The sequence below is a fragment of the Cupressus sempervirens genome, chromosome 7 (assembly GCF_028749045.1).
Source record: "Cupressus sempervirens isolate cs-2001-9-10 chromosome 7, ASM2874904v1, whole genome shotgun sequence".
Lineage (NCBI taxonomy): Eukaryota > Viridiplantae > Streptophyta > Pinopsida > Cupressales > Cupressaceae > Cupressus > Cupressus sempervirens.
Genome location: NC_143124.1, coordinates 715,066,139 through 715,089,411, shown reverse-complemented (window position 1 = coordinate 715,089,411; position 23,273 = coordinate 715,066,139). Strand labels below are relative to the sequence as shown.

At 33.1% G+C, this 23,273-nt stretch overlaps 1 protein-coding gene across 1 annotated transcript; it reads left to right on the top strand.

Annotated features, from left to right (window-relative positions):
- Window positions 1-17,809: 17,809 nt before the first annotated feature.
- On the top strand, window positions 17,810-22,390 carry LOC149549227 (cytokinin hydroxylase-like). Its single transcript, XM_089794878.1, has 5 exons — window positions 17,810-18,173; window positions 18,672-18,901; window positions 19,535-19,782; window positions 20,902-21,274; window positions 21,769-22,390. Exons 1-5 carry the CDS (start codon window positions 17,810-17,812, stop codon window positions 22,198-22,200), a joined length of 1,647 nt encoding a protein of 548 aa, XP_089651004.1. The 3' UTR covers window positions 22,201-22,390.
- Window positions 22,391-23,273: the final 883 nt, after the last annotated feature.

The window sequence follows — 23,273 nt, the reverse complement described above, 5'->3', positions numbered from 1 at the left end:
AGTTGACATCTCCTTTTGTTCAACTTTCCAAATCATTTCAAAATTGATGTTTGTAAAATCATAGGGTCCATTCAAAAAGACTTATTTTCTTGTCATGAAAAATGAAATGTACATGAATTATTTAGTTAATTAGTGGGGGTACATGAGAATGAAAAATCAATAGGATGATGGGGAAACATCAACATGGTACAAAGATGCAATGCTAGGTACAACATTTCTAGAAGGTGATGAAATTTAAGTGTCCATGCCTTCTTTAGTAAAGAATCTTGAACTAATTCAAAATGTATGATTTTAATTATATTTTCATGCACCTCAACTTGATACCTCTTTTAGCTCCTAAATGGCATGCCAAATTTCTATGCAATAGTCAATACTTTTACTCAATTAAAAGCTTAACACTATTGAGGTTGTAGGCATCAATTTGAACACCAAAATAGATACTTGATCATTGTATAATTGAATCCTCTAACTAGGTGAAAATTCAAGATTGAAGTGTTTGAAGACCTCTAACTAGGCCACTCCTAACAGGGTGATCTAAATCCTCTAACAATTAGGTCATACTTAATAGTATGTTTTGCAACCTTTAACAAGGTTGGCTCCTAATAGGGCTCACTTCATAAGAGTGAAATATATTGTAACTAGTTGCATGGTGGTTTTTCCAAATTAGGTTTCCATATTAAATCTTGGTGTCATCTGTGTACATGTTATTTGCTTTATGTTTTATGCTTCTACAACTAAGTTACTAAAGGTTATAATAGATTAATAATCATAAGTTGCATTTTTAACTGAGTGACAATAACATTCTAGTGTTGATCAAGTTGGACAACATTACATGATTAGTGAAAAGTTTGTATTGACATCTAGGAATAGGGATTTACTTTTGTGGTAATTGATTCACCCCTCTCCTCTCAGTTACAATCTTACATTTCTATTACAAGGTATGGTATTGCTTAGTCCTTTAACATTAAGGTTTTTTCCTAGCTACTGAGTTGCAAATATGTTGTGGTCTAGTCATTGAGCGTTGACATCCCCTCTTGTTCAACTTTCCAAATTATTTCAAACTGATGTTTGTAAAATTGCAGGGGCCATTCAAAATGACTTATTTTTCGTATCATAAAAAATTAAATACATGAATTATTTAGTTAATTAGTGGGAGTACATGAGAACAAAAATCAATAGGATGATGTAGAAACATCAACATGGTACATAGGTGCAATGCTAGGTACAACATTTCTAGAAGGTGATGAAATTTAAGTGTCCATGACTTCTTTAGTAAAGAACCTTGAACTAATTCAAAATGTATGATTTTAATTATATTTTCATGCACCTCAACTTGATACCTCCTTAAGCTCCTAAATGGTATGTCAAATTTCTGTGCAATAATCAACACTTTTAGTCAATTAAAACCTTAACACTATTGAGGTTGTAGGCATCGAGTTGATCACCAAAATAGAAACTTGATCATGGTATAATTACTTGTTTCCTAGATGGGATTTTTCTTGACCTTAATACAATGCAAAAAGACATTCAATAATAACAACAAGAAATACAATGTAACAACACAAACATATGAATAGATAAAAGGTTAAAATTACAAACTTGTCAATGGACCCTTGGTCTACCAATGAACTTGAAAGGTTCTTAAAGAGTCCACTAGGGATCAAGTCTCGCCAAATGTGTGGCTCCAACATTGAAAAGGAATAAGGTTGGATTGTGCTCGAGGTGATTTTGGTGGGATGGATACCCCTTAGTCCTTGACTCTTAGCCGAATTTTTTTGTCTTGTGCTTCTTTATCAGGTAGCTACAAATATTTCATGGAAGACCTTCATAAAAAAAAACAAAAAGACAAACACAAACTTAAAAGAAGAGGCAAGACAATAAGCAATTAAATCTATACAAAGACAACAAAAAAATGTTGAGATCACCAATTAAGAACTAAAGATACACAAAGTGAACTATAATGACAATTAGCACACTTCCCCACCCACAAGTGAGGACCAATGAGTTAGTCTTCTCTTTTAACAATATGTAACAATAGTGATAGGTTGCCCTGAATCATAGAAATGACTAACTGCAAAAGATCATGAATGATATACTATTCATGATGTATAAGATGACAATAAAAAAACATTTTAAAATCCAATTAGCTATCTAAGAACTTTAAAGCTACAAAATTAACTATAACCATTAATAGTACCCTCTCCCTATTGACATTTGGGGACTAATAGTACCTTAACTCCTTGTAGTAGGACGATCTGCAGCTGATATCGATAGGCTACCTTAAACCGTACGAGTGATCAACTGCAAGCAATCGTTGTCTGCAATATAGTCACCATTATCATGCTAATAGCTGTTGAAGAACAGTTTCTATGCATGGAAAGTAACAGTATTATATAGGCACGCCTATGAAATCTGTCACATTTTAATTGGACTAATTTCTTTCACAGGAAAATGTAGGCACGGAAAGAAACTGCATAATTATTCATTTTCATCACTTCTTATCACCAACTTTCATGCTTCTGCCGTTCCCTAAATAGTATAGACAATCACTCTCCACCAAATAAACTCAAATTGTTTTGCTTTCTTATTGGGCAGGTTTCTAATAAAAGAATGCCCACCAACGGGGCCATCAGACACGCCGTGCTAAGTTTCCATCAGTACTGATAGAAAATATCCTGTAGAATTTGAAGTGGCTTGAAGTACCACTCTGGTCTAATTTATAATGACGTGGGAGTCTCTATTCCATAGAATTTGTTTTTTTTGTGGGTGTAGCATTTGATTTTCTTTGGTGGTTTAGAATTAGATTTTTTAGTGGTTCATTTAATACAGTTTAAGTTTACTTTGGAGATCTTTATTTTTGATGGGTTCATTTGATCTTATTGAAAAATTGAAGTTCTGTTGACTATCATTATTTTGACTACATGCATGATGAGACCACAAATGGGGACCTCATATCTATGGATTTGAATCTTGATTGCGAGAGCATATCATGTAGAATTTGAAGTGGTTTGAAGTACCATTTTGGTCTAATCTATAATGATGTGGTAGTCTCATTTCTACATAATTAATATGTGGACAAGTGCATGCTGAGGCTGCAAATGGAGGACCTCACCCCCATGGGATTTGAATCTTGACAGCCAGAACATATCATGTGGAATTTGACGTGGTTTGAAGTACCACTTTAGTCTAATCTATAATGATGTGAGAGCCTTGTTTCTATATAATTTGATTTTTTTAATGGGATCAGAATTTGATTCTTAGTGGATTCATTTAATATGGTTCAATTTCATTTTGCAGAACTTTATTCTTGATGGGTCCACTTGTTCTCATTTAAAAATTGATGTTCTATTGACTATCGTTATTTCAACTACAATATTTGTGCACATTCATGTTCTATACACATGCAAGGTTTCTTAAGATGATGCTACAAATGGGGACCTCATCCCCATGAGATGTGAACCTTGATGGTGAGAACAACACACCTTAACCATCATAACATGTCACACTTGGCTGATTTCTTTTAGTTTTAAATAATGTCATAGATATATTTATGTCAAAGATACCAAATAATGTTTTTAATCTTTTAATGTGATTTTGAAGATGTTATCTTTTATGTTAAGAACAATAAATATTCTACATATATTAATAAAAGAATAGTATTTAAGTCAAATTATTCAAGTTGGCAGTAGAATGCTTAAGTCTTTCTCTTATTATGAACTATTAGTAGAGACCCTTTATAAAACTTTCCATTTCTAAAATTATTATTTTAGTCCCATCTTCCTTAAAACTATCTTTAAGAATTGAATAATCTATTTGATTTAAATTTGGTCACTACGTCCTACTAGTTCTTTTAGAAATTCTACTTCCTCTTCTCCTTCTACTTCCTGTTTTTTTTCTTAAATGAAAATTATTGTTGTAGATAAATGAATTCTAGTTTGTTGTCAAAGGTCAACTTTTCTATTATGGAGCTTCGATTTCCATGAAAAGCCCCCAACTAAGAATTCCATTTCTTAATAATAACACATTTACTATTATTCTAATGGTTTTCAAGTATCATATTCTAAATTCAACAAGTCCTTAACTTGCAAGTATGAACACAATATTTGACTTTAAGACTCAAATTTCTTTGTTATTACCTAAGAACTATCACCTAGGAGTTAGTAAATGACATATGATAAAATGCCTAGTAATCTAGTGTAGAAGGAAAATAAAACTCTTAAAGTTATGAGGTCATACCTTATATAATGACATTAGACAAGTGTTGTTTTCATTTTAGTCCATATTAATTGGAAAGCCACCAAATATTTGGGATATTTATTTTATTGGATTGTTATTCATGGATAATTACATTGATCCCTCTCTTTTCCTAATGGTTGAGCTATGTCACAATGTACCTCATATTGGCAAGATTTAATTAGTGCATGTGAATGGACTTCCCAACTTCATGTTTAATGTTACAAAGTAATAATCATTCAATTACTAACCATTTATCATTCTTCTACTTTTGAAGAATATGTGGGAGTGCAAATATCCACAAATTTTAAATCCATTTTTGATCATTATGATATCATTAGTTGCTAGAGAATTTGTTGTAACATTAACTTCCTTGTATACATGATATATGGTGAAAAAAATTAGCAAATTAATTAGAGGACATGACTATCGAAGCATGTCATTTATATTCCAACAAATTAATTAGTATTTTTGTATGGAACTAATCATGACCATAGAATCACCATCAAATTCAACATTCCTAACATAATTTTGATCTCAAATTTGTTGTCTAGTAACTAGTGCTTTCCTTTACCTCATGATTTGACTTATTTGAAGAAGTGGGAACTAGATTACCTTTCCTTTACCTCATGATTTGACTTATTTGAAGAAGTGGGAACTAGATTACCATTCAAATATATATTTGTGTTGCTACTCTAAAAATTTTCAAAGTTTTCCACTTTATCAAATGCATTTTGGCCATGACCATTTGAAGGAAGCATCTATTTACAAGAGGTATTCATTCCACTTGCATGTAAACTTGCAATTTTAGAAAGCGAATATTATTTTTATTCAGTTGAATTTTTTCTCCATTATTTGTTAGCTCACTAATACAAAATTCTAATTTTGTTTAGAATGGATTCCAATAGAATTCTTGAAGCTCAAAAAGTATGGTAGTTCTTTTCCTTCCAAATGATCCATATCACCATATAAGGGGCAAAAAATTGTTAATAATAAGAGGTTGAGTTTTCACATGTTAGTCAAATTGATACATGGGTTATTGATAGTGGATGTTCACATTGCATGATTGGTGATATTAGTAAGTTTGACAAGTTAGAATAATACAATGCTAGAACTATTAAACTTGGAAATTATGTTCCATGTCCTATGAAAGGTAGAGGATCATTGATGCTAAAATAAGATGTGATGATGCATATTGGGTTCAAGGACTAAAGTATAATTTGTTGAGTATTGCATGGTTAAATAATACAGGTCACAAGCTAGAATTTCTAAACATAAAAGTAAATACCTATTATTATAATGACAATCTGATTAGTACTAGAGAGAAAACAAGAGGTGATCTATTTTTACCTAGATCTTACTATAAGTAAATATCTATTTGTAAAAATTAAAGATGTGTGGTTGTTGTAAGGAAACTTAGGTGTGGAAACAACTTCCTACACTAATCTCTTAAGGAAAGTACAGTACAAATTCTTTCAAATCCTTACAATTTTAGATTAGATATTATGTAAAAAATAATATTGTAGTCATCCATGAATATAAAAATAGATAGAGAAATAATAACACATAAATAGAAAGATATGCCAGTGGGGAAATACCTTTCAGTAAAACAACCCCACCCCTCCAAAACCTGCACAATGTATTATCTTCAACTCAAAGGTTACAACACACTTGCAGTGAAAGCTCTTTCAGGACATGGAAGACTTATCCAATAGCTACCAAGAATACACTATTCACACTCACTCTCCCAACTATCTATGACCCTCATAGTGCTTATATAATGCGCTTAGGGCATCTTCCAAAGATAGCTCTTACACGTCATAAGAATTCGTCATAACTGTTTCGATTATGATTTCCTTACACACAATTAAATATTCCAAAGATAGTTCTTACATGTCATAGGAATCCATCATAACCATTTTTAGTCATGATCTCCTTACACACAATTAAATATTCCAAAAATAACTCTTACGCGTCATAGGAATCCCTCATAGTTCAAGATGTTGACACATGCAAGTGGAGTGACACATCAACATGCCAACTAGACATGTACACTCATAATTAATTACATTATTTGCAAAAAATACATTTACAAAATAAATAATAAGAATAGGAATTATCCAAGGTTGAGACACCTTATTCCTAACATTCTCCCACTTGTCAAACACCTTGTAAGAGCAACAAGAACATAACACTTGAACTAACTACTATAGGTCGAAAGGCCCATAGACTCCAAACACCATCTAAACTTCTTTGTGACCACTAGTTTTGTCAATGCATATGCAAAATTCTTTATAGTATCCACCTTCTCCAAATTTACCTTTCTATCTTCCACCATATCTCTCACAAAGTGAAACTATACATCAATGTGCTTTGTTCTGGCATGGAAAATTAGATTCTTTGCAAGGCAAATAGCACTCTGACTATTGCAACAAATAGTAATTTTTCCTACATCAACACCAAAATTAGAACACAATATCTTAATCCAAATGGCTTCCTTACAAGAATGAGTAGCAACCATGTACTCAGCTTCTATAGTGGAAAAAGAAACCACAAGTTGTCGCTTACTCATCCAACTAATGGCACCACCAAACATAGTGAACACATAAGCATTGGTGGATCTCCTGCTATCAATATCACCTGCCCAATTTGAATACACAAACCCATGAATACAAACTAAATGTGAAGCTCCAAAAGAGTTACCATGATAACAAATGGAGTAATCTGATGTGCCCCTAAAATATCTGAATACTCACTTAACTGCATCCCAATGTACCCATCCAGGATTAGCCATAAACTGGCTTAGAACTCCCACTTCTTGGGAAATGTCTGGTCTAGTACAAACCATAGCATACATAAGACTACCAATTGCACTAGGATAAGATACTCTACTCATGTCCTCCACCTCACTAGGAGATTTTGGAAAATCATCTATAGATAATTTTGTTCCCATAGCAACAGGAACACACAATGGTATACAATCTGCCATGCTAAACTTGTCCAACACAAACTTCACATACTTACTCTGACTCAACCAAAGTTTTCTATTGGATCTATTCTACTGATTTCCATACCCAAGATGTACCTTGCTGCCCCAAGATCTTTCATCTCAAACTATGTTGACAACTGAGATTTAAAATCAGAAATCATACCCTTACCCTTTCCAAACAACAACATATCATCAACATATAATACAACAATAAGAAGGCAATCATTTTCAAATTTGAACTAAACACAATGATCCAATTTCGATCTTACAAATCTAATTGACAACACAAAGGCATCAAACTTAAGGTACCACATCCTAAGATATTTTTTCAAACCATACAAAGACTTCTTTAATCTGCAAACCAAAGATTCTTTACCTTTAACAATGTAGTGCTCAGGCTATGACATATAAATCTCTTCCTCCAAATCACCATGAAGGAAAGTTGTCTTCACATCCATTTATTCTATCTCTAAATTATATGATACAGAAAGAGATAACAGAAATCTAATGGATGTCAACTTTGTAAGAGGAGAGAATATTTCACAATAACCTATTCCCTCTACCTATGAATACCCCTTCACAACCAATCTAGCTTTGTACCTTTCAACACTGCCATCTGCACAAAATTTCTTCTTGAACACCCATTTTCTACCAACAAGTTTTCGTTCTTTAAGAAAAGGTACAAAGTCCCAAGTGTTTTTTTAATCCAATGAAGCCATCTCATCATCCATGGCCTCAATCCAAGAACTTGCATCTTGCATATCCAAAGCCTCTTTCACAGATCTAGGCTCATCAGTGTTAGTAATCAAAGAAAAGGCACAACTAGAATCTAACATAGAATAACCAAACCTTTCTGGCTGCTTCCTTACTCTCATGGATCTCCTTAAGGGTTGAGGTTGAGGTTGTTCTTCCTCTTCGTTTGAACTATCAGAGCTACTAGAGCTCTCCTCATCATTAGACCCAATATGGTCTTTCTTTTTAGTCTTCTCAAGGGTAGGAAGTAACTAAACAATATCTTCTTTCTTTTCTTTCTCATCTAGTTGTAGCACAATAGGAGAATATGTTAGCTCTCTAAAAGTAACATTTCTGCTATACAATACCTTACTAGTCACAAGGTCCCAACGCTTGTATCCTTTCATACCAACATCGTATCCAATGAAAATACATTTGACAGCTTTGTTTTCTAGCTTAGATCTTTTCTCCTTTGGAACATGTGCATAAGCTTCACAACTGAAAACACAAAGATATCTGATTGAAGGCTTCTTACTAGACCAAACCTCCATGGGTGTCTTACCAACAAGAGCTGTTGTAGGAGATCTATTAACCAAATAGCAAGTAGTAGCCATAGCTTCAACCCAAAACTTTTGCTCAAGACCAGCTCCACTAAGCATACTCTTAACCTTCTCCATTAGTGTCCTATTCATTCTTTCTGCAACTCCATTTCACTATGCGGTATAAGGAGTTTTCTTATGCCTCTTGATACCTTGTTCTTTACAAAATTGTTCAAACTCTACTAAGAAAAATTCACAACCATTGTCAATTCTCACACACCTAATCTTCTTACTAGTATGATTCTCTACAAGGGCTTTAAATTCCTTGAACTAACTAAAGACTTGTGTCTTAATTTTTAAGAAATAAATCCATGTCCTTCTACTATAATCATCTATGAAAGATACAAAAAATACAAACTTGGAGATTGAAGGAAAATTTACAGGACCAAATACATCAAAATGAGTAAGATCCAAAACATCAGAAGATTTGTGATAACTAGAGTAAAATTGAGCACAATTTTGTTTACTGTAGACACAATTTTTGTAGAAGTTGAACTTGAGATTACAATCATTTAACCCCTCAATGAGGTTCTTGTTCTTCAGGGTTTTGAGATCCTTCTCACCAATGTGGCCAAATCTCATATGCCACAACATTGTCTTTTCTGTAGGAAGCTTTCCTTCCAATGTGTTTGCACCCTTAAGTACACATGTTGCATTGTCATTAGAACCAATAACCATAGTCTTCTTTATTGCTTGTTCAAATGGTGGAGATGAAGTGATAGTTGCTCTCTTCTTTGAAATAGAAGAGTTATTGCACTGAGAAATTCATGCATCAAGCTGAAATAGAGTACCTCTCCTAGTACCCTTAGCAAGCACCATAGCTCCTCTCACCATCTTACATCCATCTTTAGAAAAAAAAACTTGCACACCTACATCATTCAACATACTTATAGGCAATAGGTTTCATGCTAAACTAGGGATGTGCATTACCCTATTGATTCCCTTTACTCATCCATCAGGGAATCTGATAGTGACCCATCCTTGTCCAACTATCTTTAGGTGAGAATTATCACCCAAGTACACCTTTCCACCATCGAAAACTTCATATTTTGAGAACCAACTTTGATGAGAGGTCATGTGGAAGGAAGTACTCGAGTCTATCAACCACGCATCATTAGATGCATGCGCTGCCAAGGCAATGATGAAAGCATCGCCATCTTCATGAGATTTTTCTGAACCTACATTTGAGGCCTTCTTCTTTTTCTTTGGCTCTTTACACTCTTTACATAAGTGCCCAATCTTGTCATAGTTCTAGCATTTTTCCTTGGATTTTTTAGGATTCTTTGATTTTCCACAAGATTTGGATCTACCCTTTCCAGACTTGTTTTCAATTTGCTTGCCTCTATCATTGGATCTACCACGAACAACAAGAACTTCCTTAATCGAATCTGATGACTTTCTCTTCATCTCCTTAGACAACAATGAAGACACTGTTAGGAATAAGGTGTCTCAACCTTGGATAATTACTGTTCTTACTATTTTTTTTGTAAAATGTATTTCTTGCAAATAATGTTGATGTGTTGGCATCTTGAATTGTGTATAAGGAGATCATGGCTAAAACGGTTATGACAGATTCCTATGACACGTAAGAGCTATGTCAAGAAGATTTAATGATAGGTGAAGACATATGGCAACTAATAAACTTGAGTACTATACACTCTAATACAGTTACCTTTGGCAGTAGCCCTAAAGTGAAGCACATGATATAAGCATTTTTAGGGTTGTGAAGAGAAGGGATGCGTGAAAGTGTATTGTTGGTACTATGAGTTGCTACTGGAGTCTTCTGTTGTCACTATTGAACTTGCATTACAAGTGTATTGTAACCTTGTGTTGAAGATAATACATTGTTCAAGTTCTAGAGGGGTGGGGTTGTTTTATCGAAAGGTTTTTCCCCATCGAAAAATCTTTGTGTTATGTGTTTTTCTCTCTATCTATTTTCTTTATGCTTGGTTTACTGAAATATTTTTGTTTACATGATATTGAATCTGTAAGTGTAAAAGATTTTAATATGATTTGCACCATACTTCTCTTAAGAGATTAGTGTAGGAAGCTATTTCTGCACCTGAGTTTCCTTACAAACACCACATCATCCATTCTGAAAGTGACTAAAGTACTTCCAAGAGCCATCACAAGATGGTTCCATGAATTTGGCAAGGAACATAACAGGGTCATACATCGATCCTCCTCCTCTATCTTGACACCAGATGATGTCAACTATGCAATCAACAAATTAAAAGAATTTAGATGATCTATAATAGATCCTCCTTCCTCCATTCTTAGAGAATACAACTTCTTCCTTAGGAAAAACTTGTTCATCAGAGATGTTGCCTGATACATAGACCCAAGCCGTGTCCACAAACTATTTGCGGTCTTCTCATCAAGAAAATTTAGGAGATCTGAATTAGCTAGATAGAGTCTAATGAGACCATTAGCTTTCCGATCCTTGAGATCCCAATCTTCTTGAGATATTGTTGTGGGTCTTACATCAAGTGAAGTCACCTCCCATAGATCACTATCTTCAAGCAAGTCTTCCATCTTGAGTTTCCACAACTCAAAATTACTACCATTAAATTTCTTCACCTCCATTTTTTCGTATGATGAACTAGCCATCTCAATTTGCAAATAAGACTCAAAATGCTCTGCACAAAACTCCCACTCAAACTTGAGATTAGCTCAAAAAATCCTACCCAACAACTAGGATCAAAAGTGATCAAGCTCTGATACCACGTGTAAGGAAACTTAGGTGCGGAAACAGCTTCCTACACTAATCTCTTAAGGAAAGTATTGTGCACATTCTTATTAAATCCTTACAATTTTAGATTAGATATTGTGTAAACAATAATAGTGTAGTCAACCATGAATACAAAAATAGATAAAGAAATAATAACACATAAACACAAAGATATGCCAGTGGGGAAAAACCTTTTGATAAAACAACCCCACCCCTCCAAAACCTGCACAATGTATTATCTTCAACTCAAAGGTTATAACACACTTGCAGTGCAAGCTCTTTTAAGACATGGAAGACTTATCTAGTAGCTACCAAGAATACACTATTCACACTCACTCTCCCAACTATCTACGACCCTCAAAGTTCTTATATAATTCATTGAGGGCATCTTCCAAAGATAGCTCTTATGCATCATAAGAATTTGTCATAACCATTTCGATTATGATTTCCTTACACACAATTAAATCTTCCAAACATAGTTATTACGCATCATAAGAATTTGTCATAACCATTTTTAGTCATGATCTCCTTACACACAATTGAATATTCCAAAAATATCTCTTATGCATCATAGGAATCCATCATAGTTCAAGATGTCGACACATGCAAGTGGAGTGACACATCAACATGCCAACTAGACATGTACACTCACACTTAATTACATTATTTGCGAAAAATAAATTTACAAAACAAATAATAAGAATAGGAATTATCCAAGGTTGAGACACCTTATTCCTAATAGTTGTGGCATAAGAGACTCTGTCATGTTAACTTTGAGAATATGGTAAAAGTAAGTAGAACAAAGAAAGTGAGAGGGTTACCAAATCTGCATAAACCTAAAAGTTCTATGTGCAAGAAATGTCAACTTGTAAAATGACTAAGTATAGTTTTTCAAGTAAGAGACATTCAACTAATGATATTCTAGATTTAGCTCATATTGACATGTGTGGTCCAATGAAAATTTAGAGACACGATGAAGATATAATTTCATTCTATTTGTCAATAATTATTCTAAAATGATGACATTTATGTTTTTGAAGTTGAAATATGATTCTTTTCAAATGTTCAAGTGGTTTAAGGTAAGATTTGAAAAAGAAACTAGTAAACAATTGAAGTATTTGAGATCTAAAAGAGGCGGTGATTTTATGTCTAGTGAATTTGCTAACTTTTGTGTTGAGCATAGAATTAAGAGACAACTATCTATACCAAGGACACCACAACAATGAAATTATAGAGAGAAGGAACAAATCAATTGTTGATTGTAATAGAAAACTTCTAATTGAAAAGTGAGTTGCACAAATGTTCTAGAGAGAAGCTATAAGAACTTTTGTATATACTCTCTATTGAGTTCAGTTGAAGAAAGAAACAAACAAGACACCATATGGACTCTGGTATGGTCATACATTGAATGTAGGTTATTTCAAAATATTTGGAAGTAGGTTCTATATTCATAAAGATGAAAAGAATGAGAAATTTGATTCTATAGGTGATGAAGGTATATTCCCAAGTTACTTTACTAGGAGCAAGACTTACAAATTCTAAATAAAGTAACTAGCATTATGATTGAGAGTAAAAATTTTAGAATCAAGATGAGTTTGTAGATAAGAATGATGAGTAGAGAAAATAGGAACTTGATGATGTCAATAAATTTGTGTATGTATATGATGATATACTTTCTATTGTACCCAAGCACCAAATCAATTCTTTATGATGGTACATCGATAAATAACAAAAATTCATTGAGTGAAAGTTTGCATTACCTATGCCGCAAATGTAACATCTAGAGTATAATGTTGAGCCCCAACCAAGTGAAGATAATGTTGGAGATTGCAGAGATGAACCTATCTTAGCAAAATATGTGAGAAGGAACCATTCATAGCAGAAAATAATTGGAGATAAGAATGTTGGAATCATGACAAGAAGCAAGTTAAAAGGTAATACTTTCTTGATTGCTGAATTTGAGCCAAAAACTATGAAAGTTGCACTTGAAAATGATGATTGGATCAATGCTATGAATGAAAAGATAGACTAAATTGAGAAGAATAATACATGGAAATTGGTGTTGAGACCCATAGACAAAAATGTAATTGGAATCAAGTGGATTTTTAGAATAAAATTGAATGTGAAAGGAGAAGTTGTAAGGAACAAGGCCATATTAGTTTGTAAAGGTTATGCCAAAGAAGAATGAATTGATTATGGTGAGATGTTTGCACTTGTAGAAAGATTGGAAGGAGTCAAAACACTATTGGCTTGTGCAACTTACAATAAATTCAAAGTCTATAAAATGGATGTTAAGTTTGCATTTTTTAATGGAATACTAGAATAAGTGGTATACATTGAACAACTAGAAGTATTTGTGGAGCCAAATTAGAAGCACATGGTATGTGAATAGAACAAAACACTATATGGACTGAAGCAAGCACTGAGAGCATGGTATGCAAAGTTCATTCATATGTGATCAAGATTGGATTTGTTAGAAAAAGTGAGAATAGTAATCTATATTTGAAAAGTGAATCTGAAAACAAGATACTAATTGTTGAGATATTTGTAAATGATATAATATTTGATGGTAATGACTTTCTATGCCAATCATTTGCTAATTAGATGAGTACAGAGTTTGAAATATCTATGTTTGGTGATAATAAATATTTCAATGGTTTGTGAGTTCATCAAATGGAAAGTGGTATATATGTGACTTAGTCTAAGCACATTAAGGAGATCTTGAAGACATTTGGTATGGATGAATCAAATCCAGTTAGAGCACCTATGGTCACTAGATGCAAATTGTCTAAGGAAGACACTACTACTAAAGTATGAGGCACAATACAAATTAATGATTAGGAAATTAAAATATGTTGTACAAAAAAGACGTGATATTGCACATATAGTTGGTAGTGTTGCAAGGTTTCCCTCTAATCCTAAGGAAACACACATGACTAAAATTAAATGGATACTCAGAATACCTCAAAAGAACATAAGACTATGAATTGTGGTACAAATAGGAAGATAATTTTGAGCTTAGAGTTTACATTGATGCTGATTGGGTAGGAAATGTTGTGACATAGAAAGTACAAGTGTTGGAGCTCTCTTTTTAGGAGAAAGACTAATTACATGGTTGAGCAAGAAACAAAATTGTATATCACAATCTATAGATTAAGAAACTATTGGAAGGAATGCAAGATGAAATTACCGATCCTACTACTATCTATTGTGATAACACAAGTACAATAAACATATCCAACATTCCTATAATGCATGAAAAAACCAAGCACATATCTATCAAGTATCACTACTTGAGGGAGAAAGTACATGATAAACTAGTAAGCTTGGAGTATGTAAAGTATAAGAAGAAAATTGAAGATATATTCACAAATCTACTACCTAAGGATGCTTCTGAGTATCTCAGAGGTAAGTTCAGGGTTCTTCCCCTATCCAAGACTCACTAAGAAAGGATGTCTATTGCATCAAATCATGGATGATTAGATATATATTTAAGGAGTTGATGCAAGAGTTCACTTTTTAGGGACTATTTCTTGAAGTTTTGAAAGTGACTATAATGAAACTAATGTGATAAGTAAATGCAAGGTACAAGGTATTACTACAAGGTTTTATAAGTTTCTCATTAGAACTTATAGTTACCTTTGACATTGTTGTCAAAGGGGGAGAGAAGCAATGTCATAGATAAGTAATCGAAGAGAAAACCAATAAGGAGAAAATTGAATAGCAAGGGAGAGAACTATGAATGGAGTGATTGAATTATTATTGTCAAAAGGTAGAGTTAGAAAAGTGAAGTAGAACCAAAGGGGGAGAAATTGTCAAAGTAAAGAAGAATTGAGATGAACCTGTTGTAAAGAACCTGAATGAAGTCAGAGAGCTAAAGATATGTTGGCATTTGATTATTTCATGATGTAATGTAATATCTTATATGTGTTTGTGTTTCCATCAATGCCAAAGGGGGAGATTGTTAGCCCCAACTAATAAAATGAGTCATATTAGTTGTTATGTTGTCATTGATGTCAAGCCTTAGTTGGTTAGACATTATGCTAATTTAGTAGAGTGCCATATCATTTGATTGATGAAGATGATTTGAAAAGAGTATGACAATGGAAGTATTAATAAGTATACGGTATTCAATGGGCACTTGAATGAGTTAGAATCTGATAGTATAGTGTTGGCTTTGATTATTTTAGATAATCTTTAACATATGAGTAAAGCTACAAAATCATGTATAAGAAAGATAGTTCGGTCGATGAATGAAGAACCATGATATTAACCAAGCTACTATAGTTGTCACCAAGCACCTATTGAAGAAGTGTAGTGTTAATTGAATGATTACATTGTTAACATAGTCTAGTTATGACCAAGAAAGTTGGAATCTTCACTGAGTATAAACATGAAGAACACATTTAGAACATATTTAATTTGAGGTCGACATTTGATGAAAATTAAGAACATTCAAGAAGTTTCAAAGATAAGAATGAAGTTAGTTATGAGATCAATGACTGGAGAAATTCAAAGAAGATATAATCAAGGAGATTTAAAAAAGTGAAGTGGAGCACAAAGTTCAAGGTGGAAGTCTATTTCTCAAGTGCTTGGATTTAATGAATTTGAACTTGATGAAGATTTGATGATTATGATTGAGCCGCAAAACTAAAAGATTTTGGAATTACATAGTTTTCTCTTTAAGGGATGAAACACATTGTTTATTATCACTGATGTTGTTGAAGAAAAAGGTGTTTGTTAGAAGGCGAACTGAGCATAACAATATCGAGAAGATCAAGAAAAGAAAGTACTAAGTTGAAGTGTGGGGTGTGTAAATTATCTAGAAAGGGATCAAAAGAAGGAGATTGAGCGAAGTGGAGATTTGAACAAGCAAGGTAGTGCTAAAACATAATAGATCATTCCATTGTTACTTTCTTACCATTCTAGCAAAAAAATCTCTTAACTAAGTAGACCTAATAGTATTTTGAAATCCTATATGGTATCATTCAATAGTAATGTTCTATAAGTCCTATAGAGTAGGTCACTCTTTATAAATGTAAATGACAGATGATCTATGGTGAAAATCCTCTAATAAGGTCACATTAACAATGTGTATGTAACCTTTAAGAAGGTTGGCTCCTAATAGAGTTCACTTTAGAAGATAAAATATTTGGGTTGTTAGTTCCCTAATTTTTTTCCCCTTTACACGGTTTCCTCATTAAATACTTGTGTCAAAATGTGTGAATGTTTATCGTGTTGCATGTTTATTTCATGTTAACTATCTAATGTTGCAACTCAGTATAAGATGGATGATTACTTTGATACTCAATATATATTAAGTGACAGTTTATTGCAAAGTTTATATCATTTTAAGTTTTGATGCTAGATTTGGTTATCGAGTTATTGAAGTGAAAAATTAAAGTGTTTTGAATTGGTACTAAAGTGTTTTCAAGACATCTCTAGGGTAGTTGGTTATAACTGATTCATCACCCCCCAGTTATCTAATAATTGTTCCACAATGACCTACTCTTTTCTCTAATAATTTGATAATAAAAAGAGACTTGTACATGATTTTATATATATATATATATATATATATATATATATATATATATATATAGAAGTTGATTGCTAAGTGTTTTATAAGTTGATGGTAAATCTTTTTATATTTACATGATATTCGATTAACCCATTTCTTTGGTGCTATAACTTGACCTCCTACGCCTCTTACACTACTTAGGATATAAATAAAACCCAAGAATAATACATAGAACTTAGGGCTCAAATCTATTTACCCATGATTTTTTATAACAATCATCACATTTTTTTGTACTAATCAACAATATTCTACTCTTACTCCATAACAACCAGCTTATATAGTTCCTTTAAATTTGTTTGTTAGAAGTTTATCCTGTATATATATAAACTTCTATAATCACCGACTCACAATTAACGAAAAGTAAGCGGCAAGATGGGATTCAAGAATCAAATGAGTGAAGCCCAATGATGTGACAACCTCTATGGAGGAGATGTTAGACTTTATCACCGGAGGACGACCGACATGTCCACCCAAAATGAACAGGAGCGTGTGCCACCGCCAAATATAGAAATTCAATAAAGATGGCTTATTTACTTTTTCCATTCTCATAAAAACATGAAAAATAGCAAGGCCAATCCCCTTAATTCTGTCTGCTGGAACCGCCATGGCCAAGCCAAAATACATGATGATAAAGTATTAAATAAATGCAAGGTGGAAAGGAGGGAAAAATGTGCACGTCGACCTTAGTTTAAGACAAGATGTTTTCTCTTCTCCTCTCATCCCTTATCATACATATTCTTCATTTTTAAACCTAAAAATCCTTTGTCCTTTCGTTTCCCCATCAATTTATTGACTTGGAAACAAGAAGACAAATACCCACCGTCGACGTTCACGAATCCCAGTTGACATGACTTTGTTCTTCTTAAATAGAGGAGGTTTTGAGATTGAATGCATGAGAACCACCAAAATATTTGATAAGGTGGGGAAGATATTAGACAAGTTCAATGGATGTTTTGTTGTATTGGAATAGTACTGTAATACCCAGAGATGATTCATCTCATGAGAAGAAGAATGAGATATCTTGCAACTTCCTTTGGTCACTTGCAAGAGTTCCTTTGGTGTTGTTTGTACTGGTTATGGTCATGGTGGTCATGGATTTTGTTGTGAAATATTGGGTGAGGCCTCGTGTTATGAAGTGGAGAATGGCTAGACAAGGTGTTTTCGGCCCAACTCCAAGTTTCATGTTGGGAAACTTGAGAGAAATGGAGAAGATGAAGGAAGAAGAAACTTCTAATCCAATGCAAACTGTTAGACATGATATTGTTTCAAGACTTCTTCCACACTATGTCCGTTGGTCCAAACTCTATGGTACTCATGTTTTTTTTAATGTATTTGTGTATCTATATATGTATGCATCAGTGTAGTGCTGAAATTATTTGGCCATGTTTATGATATAACTAGAATGTACTATCATAGTATGTAAATACAATAACTATTGTGTCAATGGGTCTTTAGTCTATTAGTGAAATTGAATAGTTTGAAATGAGGTCATTAAGTACCAAGCTTTGCTGAGTGAAAGACTTTAATCGATATAAGGAATAAGGTGGGGATTGTGTCGGAGTGAATTTGACTAAATAGATACCCCTTAGTCCTTGGCTCTTAGTGGAAGGCATTTCAGCCTATAAGCTCATGCTCTCATATCAGATAGCTAAAATCATTGCTGAACTGATTTATTTGGAGACTTTGTATAAGCCAAATACAATCTAGAATGCAACCAACATACACTACGATGATGTATAAATATAATTAGACTGAAAAATAGGACTCTGTAGTACACTTTTATGAATTGGGTTTTTGTTTTTTCAGGAAAGCGGTTCATCTTCTGGTGGGGAATAGAGCCAAGAATGAGTGTGACAGAGCCAGATATCATCAAGGAAATATTGTGTTCCAAATACAGCCTTTGTTATGGCAAGTCTTATCTACAGCAGAGAGGCGTGCGGGACTTCATTGGGAAAGGGCTTGTAATGGCCAATGGGGAGTCTTGGGCTCTCCAAAGGCGTGTTGTGGCACCTGCTTTCACTTTGGAAAAAATCAAGGTTTGTCCTTGTGATATCAGTTCTTTGAATAAAATCCAACTTCATTTGTTATATCAATATTTATATCTATTTCTCCTCATGATATGATCTTAATCTATTTTTTATGTTGTAATTTATGAAGATTGATATGTGTGATCTCATTTAGGTTTTTGTACATGATTACATAATCTCAATTTCAGTTCTTATGTTCTATTTTGAAGATTGAAATGTTATTTTAAGCATTTGAACATAATTTCAACCTCATTGTATATATGAAAGTGTATTCTTGCAATACAATCTCATTCTCATGCTTGTTGAAGGCTGAAATGCTATTTTAAGTATTTGGACTCAATGTCAACCTCATTTCTCTTATATTAAGATTTGTTCTTGCAACACACTCTCAATTTCATATCTTCCGTCATACTTTCCAAAGATTGAGATGTTATTTTAAGTAATCTCATCTTGTTCTTGCAACATAATCTCAATTTCATTTCTTATATCATACATCCCAAATATCATAAAGTCGGTTTCCAATTTGTTATAATCTCAATTTCATCTCTTATATCATACTTCGCAAATATCATACAGTTGGTTTCCAATTGTTTTCTTTCATTTACATGCATTTGATGGGTATTCAAATATATTTTTGAGCAGAATCAAGTGCAAACTATGGTAGACTCAACCTTAGAAATGAGTGAGAGATGGAAAAGAATGGTAGATAGAGGTGGAGGATCAGCTGAGGTGGAGGTAAGCAAGGATTTCAGTTGCCTAGCTGGTGATATAATTGCTCGTTCGATATTTGGAGGAAACTTCGAGGAAGGAAGGAAGATATTTGAACAGCTCACTTCTCTCCAAAAGCTCTCCTCCCTCGTTGGACGATATCAGTGGCTGCCAATTAGCAGGTAAACATCTCGTTGAAATGTCAATTTATGCTTCAATTGATGTTGACACTGGAATTTCCAAGATGTTTCCGTTCAGCTTATTTGGAAAAAAGGTAATGAAATGGGACACACGTGTTCAGGAGGTCATTGTAGAATGTCGGGAGATTTGCTATGCCTTATCCTTCCTTAATGACCACATGTTTGTACTTCTGTCTCAAAGCTCAACAAAATCTGAGATATGGGACAATCCTAGGGTTGGCTATAATGATGCTTTAATTTGTTTGGTGCATTATTTCAAATTATTTTTTATATGGATGGTTTTTTTTAATCGAAGATCTTGTCCATAAGAGGTTCATAACTTATCATTATGTCGTAGATTCTTCCCTTTTATATCGGCGTGTTTTGCAATATTGTTATTCTAAGTTTTGATTTGCCTAACTAATTTATTAAAAATCATTCTAATAAGTTGGTTGTTTTGCTATTTGTTATGATGTCAATTCAAACAACACATTGCAAGATTTGACTTGTTTAATTCATCCATCTAAAAACATAGTAATAAGTGAGTTCTATTGAGTAACTTTATAAGATTTTAGATAAACTACAAGAACAAATCAAGACTTAAGAGTGTACTATTTTAGCTTGTCTTTTAATATAAAAGTACAAGTCTATGTTAATATCTCTTATAATGAATATAAACTAAGTTCGTAGAGTTGTGGAGAACTAAAATTTCTCAAAGAGAGGTCACAAATTCAAATCCCACATGAGATAAGGTAAGGTATAGTACAAGATGGTCCCGTGTTACTATAAGCAACTTAAAATATCCCAAAAAGTAGCATAATTTATGCTAATTTTGTTTTATGTAACTATATATAGACCTCAAAATAGATGGAATATACTTCACGGTAGTGATCCAAAATGTAGTACAACATGAAATTGTCCCATATTCCTATAACCATGTATAGACCCAAAAATAGATGACTAATATCGTAGAATATAAGAACTCCTTTTCTTTCTTTTCATTCTTCAAAAAATCACTTATATGACCTCGTCACTTTACTTATATGACTTCATCCCTTATGTCATACTTTCCCAAATATAAAATCTTATCATAATTTAAAAGGTTTTACTGATTTAATGCAGATTTTTCCTGGTCTCAGTGAACTCAAAGATCAAGAAATTGAAGCTTGAGGTCGAAAACACTTTGCAAGACATTATCCAAGGACGAGTAGAGAAGAACAGAGGCTATGGCGAAGATCTTCTTGGGATGATGCTCTCTCAAGCCTACGACGAGAGGCAAGATAAAAGTAAAAGCAAAAGGTTGAGGATGCAACACGTCATAGACGAATGCAAAACTTTCTTCTTTGCAGGGCACGACACAACGGCTATGCTCTTATCTTGGACAATGATGTTACTTGCTTCCAATCCCTCTTGGCAAGAAAAAGCACGTAGTGAGATCCTCACAACTTATGGCAAGGACCAACTAGACATTGACTCTCTTGCCAATCTCAAAATTGTAAGTAAAATTTCAACTTAGATATATTTGGATGGCTTAAATATCATGTGCTAATGCTTGATTCCTAGACTAAAAGTGTTAAATAGTCAAAGTTGACTTAATTTCTTACTTAGTATGTGATATTTAAGAATGGTCTAATCTTAATTTTTTAACTTAGTATGTGATATTTAGGAGTGACATGATTCACTTGCATAACTATAATCACACACTAATGCTTGATTCCTAGGCTAGAAGTATTAAATAATCAAAATTGACTTAATTTCTTACTTCGTGTATGATATTTAAGAATAGACGAATCTTAATTTCTTACTCAATATTTGATGTTTAAGAGTGATCGAATCCACTTGGATAATTATACAAAATAAATCGAGTTAATTGAATGGTCATACCTAATAGCTTTATGTACCAATAGCTGGAAAATAGATAACAATGTAGATTCTTTGCATGTAGAGACAATCCAACTAATTTATGGGCAATATTGTTTTCAAATGTAGGTGGGAATGATAGTGAATGAGTCTTTGCGGCTCTACACGCCGGCCTCACTGCTTGCTAGACAAGCTCAGAGAGACATGATAGTTGGGGGGCTAAGAATTCCCAAGGGGCTTTCAGTTTGGATTCCCACTCTCGCCATTCACCATGACAAGGAAATATGGGGTGCTGATGCCGATGAATTCAAACCACAACGCTTTTCACAAGGGGTGGCCAAGGCTTGTAAGCATCCAATGGGTTTTCTGCCCTTCTCCTATGGCCCCCGCTCATGTGTTGGCCAGACTCTCACACTCTTGGAGACCAAATTGGTTCTTGCATTGATCTTAACTCGTTTTTCTTTCCACCTCTCTCCCAACTATAAGCATGCTCCTATCTTTGTGCTCACTCTCAAGCCCAAACATGGCGTCCATCTCATCCTAGAGAACTATAAATCTTGATTACACCACTCTTCATTTTCAAATTTTGTAACTTTGGTTCATTTAATGAATCATAGTGTGTGATTTGAAATATTGATGTATATAAATATTATATAGTTTATTTTGTGTGTTGATTGTTTTTATGACAATCAATTTTGTTGATTGCTTCAAAAAATTATAGAGTTTGAATAGATCTAACAGTTTGAAATCTATGAGAGAAACTTATCAATATTGGCTAAAACATAACCTAAATTGTAAAATAGAGAAAGGGAATTTGAAAAAGTTTAGAAAAAAACCTAAGTGTCCCCCTTGGTAACACTTACATTTTAGTTTACATTTTAGGCATTTCTAAACTTATGTACTTACCATTGATGTTCTTGTTCTTGTCTTCTAAGACGCTCTTTAGAATTTTGAATCTTAAAGTCACATAACTTCTAACATTTCTTATCAATAGTTTTTTAATTGCTATTTGATTATTATGATTGAAATGGCTTCAAAAAAAAGGTCCAATCCTAATGTCAAAGAGATGTCCTTTTATATATTAATGAATATCTCCATCAAATCTGTCATTTTCTAGAACATTTAATTAATAAGATTTCGACTCTTTAGTTCAAATTAAAATATTTGTAGATTATTCATTGTTACCTAAAACCCACTCCTGATGTCAATGAGTTGTCTCTTCACATCCATGAATATCTCTTTCCAAACTCTCTTTTTCAAAATGTTTAGTTAATAAGATTTTAATTTTTAATAAATCCTTTATATGCTAACTTTAATACTGAATTAAAAATCTTTTCTAATGTCAACAAGTTGTGTTTTTATTTTAATGAATACCTCAATCCAAGCTCTCCTTTTCTTGAATATTTTATAGATTCTTTACATGTTATTTAACTTTACTATTGAAATTAATTTCTAATGTGAATGAGTTATCTTTTTATATTAATGAGTATCTTCGTCCAATATCTCTTTTTCTAGAACATTTAGTTAATAAGATTTGATTTTTAACTCTTATAAGTTCTTTATAAGTTATTTGACTTTATTATTGAAATAAAAATTGCACCTAATGCCAATGGGTTATCTTTTTATATTAATGA